General features: G+C 32.0%; 1 protein-coding gene across 1 annotated transcript; it reads left to right on the top strand.

The window, feature by feature from the left end:
• The first annotated feature begins 342 nt into the window (after positions 1-342).
• Positions 343-5,315, top strand: LOC112776748 (inositol phosphorylceramide glucuronosyltransferase 1-like). The gene is made up of 10 exons (XM_072227285.1): positions 343-621; positions 1,233-1,353; positions 1,505-1,690; positions 1,831-1,994; positions 2,805-2,912; positions 2,995-3,132; positions 3,211-3,345; positions 3,612-3,879; positions 4,008-4,131; positions 4,949-5,315. Exons 1-10 carry the CDS (start codon positions 385-387, stop codon positions 5,076-5,078), a joined length of 1,611 nt encoding a protein of 536 aa, XP_072083386.1. The 5' UTR covers positions 343-384; the 3' UTR covers positions 5,079-5,315.
• Positions 5,316-6,057: the final 742 nt, after the last annotated feature.

Here is a 6,057-nt window from a genome sequence, read left to right on the forward strand (position 1 = left end):
ATGCTAATGAATTTTGTTTAATTTAATGTGCAAAATATTCTAATAATTACAAAATATAAATTAGTCCCTCTACAAATTGCAAAAAATTATGTTATCTTTCCATCTAAGGAAAAATCATTTGTTGTATATAATATATATACATTAAAATTATTTTTACAATGACATTCCATAAAAAAATGAATATTAATTTAAAATCGTAATATGAATCAATGGTTCAGAAATAAGTGCATCCAAAAAGAAGAAAAATTCAGTTGCTTTCCAACCGTTTGAACTTCGCATAAGAACTCCAGACACGAGAAACCTTTTTTTTCTCGAGAAAATTTAGAAAAAAAGTATTTCAACATTTTCTCAGAAAATTTTGCCACCAGCGAAAATCGTCTCACCATGAAAGCACTCAATACATCGTGGTTGTGTTTGTTAATTCTGTTACTCTTCATTCGATTGGGAGCTTCCGATGGACATCGCAAGACGAACGAGGCATACGCTACTCTGTTGTATGGTGACAAATTTTCGCTTGGCGTTCGAGTTCTCGGGAAATCGATTCGTGACACTGGATCCAAGAAGGACATGGTTGTTTTGGTCTCCGATGGAGTCTCTGATTATGCTTGCAACCTCCTCCAGGTAACACTATCCTTTATTATTTGCATTTACTACGATTTGCATTTATGTTGTTATTAGAGGAAGGAAAATATTGCTGCTCAGGATGGTTGAGATTGATGCTATCGAAATTTTGACGTTAAATGTCGGCATTATGCCTCATTTGACATTAATTGTAACATTTTTGTCCAGTCCAATAATATATTTCATCTTAGAGATTTAGTTCTTTCCAATTTCTAATAATTATTGCACAATTTACTAAGACATTTTGTCACTCAACAAAAACAAACAACAACAAAGCCTTATCTCAGATTGACTACATTGATACACCATTGTGCCCTACCATGTTTATAGTGAGATAGTTTATGTATAATTTCTGTCACTCAACAATATATTTTTTTTAGAGTCTTTTAACTTAAATACTTTCTTAATATATTTTTTATAAGCTGGTAAAAGGAAATTTATTTGTGGAGGTCAGGAGTACATATATAGTTTTCTAGTTTTTTGTAATTAGGAGAGAGTAAAGTTTTCTTACATTTTGAGTGCATAAAAATTTTATACTCTGTGTTCGTGTGTTAAGTTTTTATATTTGGAGTTTGGTGTATCAGGTGTTTATGATTGATTTTTTTGTGTAGGCTGATGGGTGGATAGTTGAGAAGATTAGTTTACTATCAAATCCAAATAAAATACGTCCATCGAGATTTTGGGGTGTATATACGAAGCTAAAAATATTTAACATGACTGACTACAAGAAAGGTAGCATAATTGTTGTTATTGTTGTCGATATTCCATTTGGTGTTGGTTTTGCATATACATATTGGAAACTTTGGAGGTCATTGTAAAATTTTCATTTATATTAATTTGATGAAACTCCTAAGGTTTATGCATGTTTGATACATTATTGTAGTTGTATATCTTGATGCGGACACAATTGTGGTTAAAAATATTGAAGAACTTTTCAAATGTGCAAGATTTTGTGGTAATTTGAAGCATTCTGAGAGGATGAATTCAGGTGTCATGGTGGTAGAACCGTCTATCTCACTTTTTAATGACATGATGAACAAAGTGAATACTCTGCCATCTTATACTGGAGGTAAAAGTTTTTTGTTTTGCTAATGTAAAAAATGATTTTTGTTTTGTTCGTTTTCATTTCTTTTTCGAACTCCGAAGAATATATGTGGCTCTGATCCTTAGGTTGAACATTTTTCTTAAATTGTTGTTCTATTTGTACAGGAGATCAGGGATTTCTCAATTCGTATTACTTGGAATTTCCTAATGCACATGTTTTTGAGCCAAATATGCCTTCAGAGTCATTAAATAATAGAAAAGTTCCTGAAATGGAGCGACTTTCCACTGTTTATAATGCAGACGTAGGTCTTTACATGTTGGCTAATAAGGTACTAGAATATAGGTAATGAGGATAGTACTTTTCCTTTCAATTAATGAGGAATAGTGAAATATTACTGCATAAGATGACAACATAAACACCATTTGCCCTTATTGGATCAATGCCTAACTGGTCTAAAAGAGTTCTACTCGTCTACTTGTTTGATGCTTAATATTATCATTTTTAATGAAATTATAAAATTTAATGATTGTCTGAATAATTTAAAGGAAGATGAGAACTCTTTTATTTAATTTTTAAATCCGAAAATTTCTTGAAGACATGAAACTGCCTCCACTAAAATAACTGAAGAGTTTTCATTGTGTTTAGAGGGATTTCTTTTGCTATCTCTTGGAGTTAATGATGGAAATTAGAATAAATGCTGAAGCTACACTTTATAAGCTATGCATTGTAGTGAATGATATTAATAATGATATAGGAATTATTTATAATGATCCACTAATAATTCTTAGGTTTTCCTTTGTCTTCATGTCTTGACATTTTTCATCTTGTTTCACTTCTTGCTAGAAACTTGGTTTCCTGCATGTATGGTCTGTAAGGAACACTAGCTTTTGACCAATTCAAAATATTCTTGCTCATTTTTTTTTTGTATTTTACAGCATTTAAGAGGTGGATGAACATGTTTTTATTAAGAATTGAATACCTCAGGTTCTTATGTGTTATTATTTTAAATATTTAACACTTGGCTCAAATTAGATGCTAGAATATTTCATACACATCAAAATATATGTAGTTAAATGCTTAAGTTCCTTTGCATTTCATCTTTTGGTATAGCCATCTTATTATAGTCAAATATATTCAGTGGATGGTAGATGAGAATGAACTCCGGGTGATTCACTATACGCTCGGCCCTATCAAGCCTTGGGATTGGTGGGCATCTTGGCTTGTGAAACCTGTTGATGTGTGGCAGGTAGATTAATCATGTTGATAATTTTTCTTATGAAAAAAGCATGCTGAAATATTTGCTTTTTTTTTTGCCATTGATGGTGCAGAACATAAGGGAAAAGCTTGAGGAATCCCTTCCCGGAACTAGAGGGGGCCAAAATCCTAAAGATAGTCTTATTGTGAAGTTTCTTTTTCTATTTCCAATATGTGTTGTACTCTTTTGCTGCTATCATTCATATCAGAAGGTCAGTCATCATAGTTTGTTACCACTCTCCTAGCTTTAGGAATTCATATTAGTCTTAGAATCTTGAATCTTTCTGCAGAATCCATGTTGCTTTGGTTCCTTTTGTAGAACTTCACTATTTGATCATGTTAGACACCATTATCATAAAATAAAATCAGGTGGATCAGTTGCATATATTAGCATTTCTACTTCAACCATCAGTTCCACCCATGAGGTTAGTTTCTTTTTCTACTCTATTGTGTTAGTTTTCGGTATTCGGAACCTGTCATGTGAAGCCTTTCATGTGGACCCTATGAGTAGGCATAAAAATTTTGGATGCTCCACATGATCTGTTTTTCTCATCTGATAAATTGGTCACATGATGGTCTCACGTAAGAGGAACCTAGTCCTTGCTTAGATGTGCACAATTATAATCCTTATGTATGTTTACTTATATACCATTTTTTTTATTGTGTTAAACAACTCTTTAATGGTGCTCAGTACAAAGTTCCTGCTTACTTGGGTGGCGTTTCAGTCTGTGTCTGCTTTATGGCTACAGTGGTGTCTCTTGGACTAGCTTTCTTATTAGTACCTCGACAAGTGACTCCATGGACTGGTTTGCTTTTGATGTACGAATGGACATTCACAATCTTCATTATATTATTTGGAGGTTATCTCCATTTGATTTCTAACTGGGGAAAGACCATGGCATCACGACTACCTTCTTCGTCATCTCATGCTGAAGTTTCTGATGGTGATTTGGGAAAAGGTATATTCTTTGGCACTGAAACTTATTTTGGGTTGTCATCTTTGTTCATGTGATTAGCTGTGTCCTCAAGGTACTCATTCTTTTCTATTTCATTGTTATCATTAATTTAAACTCATCTATATTCACAGGCAATCAGCGACATATGTCATCGTGTGACGGTGCCACATGGTTCTATGGATTAGGGATGACCATCTTGGCTATTGCTGGTCCATCCATGCCTTTTCTTTTTGGGGTAACTGCTTTATTTTTAAGGTAAGATTTTCATTACAATTTACTAATAAAGATATCTTACTGCTGAATCTAAAGTTGGAAGGAACATGACTAGCCTAGTTATTGAATTTTAATTTATTTTTTCGGTTAGTTTTCATCTTCCATCTTTATATTTTTGAAAATAGTTTTTGTTCCCATTGTGTTTTCGTTATCATTGTCTATTAAGTAATTAAAAAATGTCAAAATTGAAATAAAAATAAGACTCAGTTTGGAGAATGTATTTTTAGACACATAAATACATCACAAAGTGATGTGTCTAATCCAAAAGTGACTTGTATTTTTAGACAAAGGGAGTAATTCTCAAACTAACATCTGTTATATTATTTGGTTTGTTGAATAAATTACGTACATCCAATAAACTTGAAATGTGAAACCCCTAATATGTATCATTCATTACCATTATTAAGAAATGAAAGGAGGAACATTACTGTAAGGTTATTACCATCTAAAGTAGTCATCTTTTTACTTATTTTGTGGCTCACGATTTTCATTTCTTCTCACTTTTATCACATTTAACTGAAGTGGTGGTTAGAAAGAGGTGCATTTCTTCGCTGTTCTTTTCTTACAGTAAAGGGAGACTAGTAACTGTTCAAAAATGATAGTGTGTATTCCTAGACAACGGATTCTCAATTTCTATCGTTTGTGCTGTAGTTTGCTGCTTTCTTTAATTTGCATTAAGCTTGAAGTGGATTATTTACCCACATTTCTGTCCTGTAATTTTAATTTTATTCATGAAAAATAAATTGCCCTCAGTCTATCTTTGGTTTTCCTCTTTTTATTGATTCTTATTTGTAAACAGGTTAGGTTTGATTGTTGTCGGGGTAATAATATTAGCATCTTTCATGACATACGCTTCCGAACATCTTGCTATTAGATCATTTTTGAAGGGCATTGAAGAATATGATATTGCAAAAGATGTGCATCCTTGATCTGTATTATAAGGACTAGTGAAATTGCCGTAGACAATCGTTACTTTTGTTTGGATTCGGGACTGGCTATGCAAAGATTCGCGACAAAGTGCGATATTTAGCCGTAGAAAACACCAAGATAAAATTCAAGTCATTTTTGGCAAAGTCCCATGACAATTGGTTCATGTAACTTAATTATGCTCAAGCTTGGTGGATGTTTAGATTTTGTTGTAAAGTACACGTAGTGTTTACTCTAGTGGCAAGTTTAATTAAAACTCGAATGAGACCCGCGCGACGCGCAGGACGGTAAATTAATGATAGTATATAATAAATATTAAAAATTGTCATATTTTGTAGAATTAAATTAAATGTGTAAACTAAAGTTAAATTTAAAAGGTATTTTATTTAAAATAATTTGTAGTACAAAAAATTTGGATATCAGAGTTGTATGTACAAAATGACATTTTTATTTGGTGGTTTGATTTTTGCATTTGTTTTAGTTGATGAACTTAGTCTTCTGATGTGGCGCTCGTCCTCCTTTTTTTTATTGGTTGTTGTTAGAGTTGTTACTTTCTTCTTTCTGTGTAGATTCTTGTGAAGACATGTTCTTTATGAATTGTTGAGTTATATGTACTATTTATTGTGTTGTTTTTTCCATCTTTGCAAGTATGTTCTTCTTCCGAATATGTGTTTTGAATTTATATAGTTTTCTTTCTCCTTAATCTCTTGATGGTATGTGATCTTCATCTAATGATATTAGTGTTGTCGAAGTTAGTTCCTATAATCAACGAATAATTTAAATTAGAAATAAAAATGATGTCTAAAATAACTAAAATAAGTGATTTTTTGTAGTATTACCTATTTTATTTGTTGTAATGAGTGTTGAGGTTCAGTGTTTTTTGTTGGAACAAATGTCTTGGTAAGAGTGTATTGTTTAGAACTTTCTTTAAGATTAAAATCATTTACATTGACTTCAAATATAAGTGAGGTTGCACAAATT

Source organism: Arachis hypogaea, chromosome 19, assembly GCF_003086295.3.
Source record: "Arachis hypogaea cultivar Tifrunner chromosome 19, arahy.Tifrunner.gnm2.J5K5, whole genome shotgun sequence".
Classification (NCBI taxonomy): Eukaryota; Viridiplantae; Streptophyta; class Magnoliopsida; order Fabales; family Fabaceae; genus Arachis; species Arachis hypogaea.

Coding starts and splice junctions, on each gene's coding strand:
- LOC112776748 (XM_072227285.1), top strand. CDS start 385: ATGAAAGCACTCAATACATCGTGGTTGTGTTTGTTAATTCTGTTACTC. Junction 3,346..3,611: donor CCATCAGTTCCACCCATGAG/GTTAGTTTCTTT, acceptor AATGGTGCTCAG/TACAAAGTTCCTGCTTACTT. Junction 3,880..4,007: donor TGATGGTGATTTGGGAAAAG/GTATATTCTTTG, acceptor CTATATTCACAG/GCAATCAGCGACATATGTCA.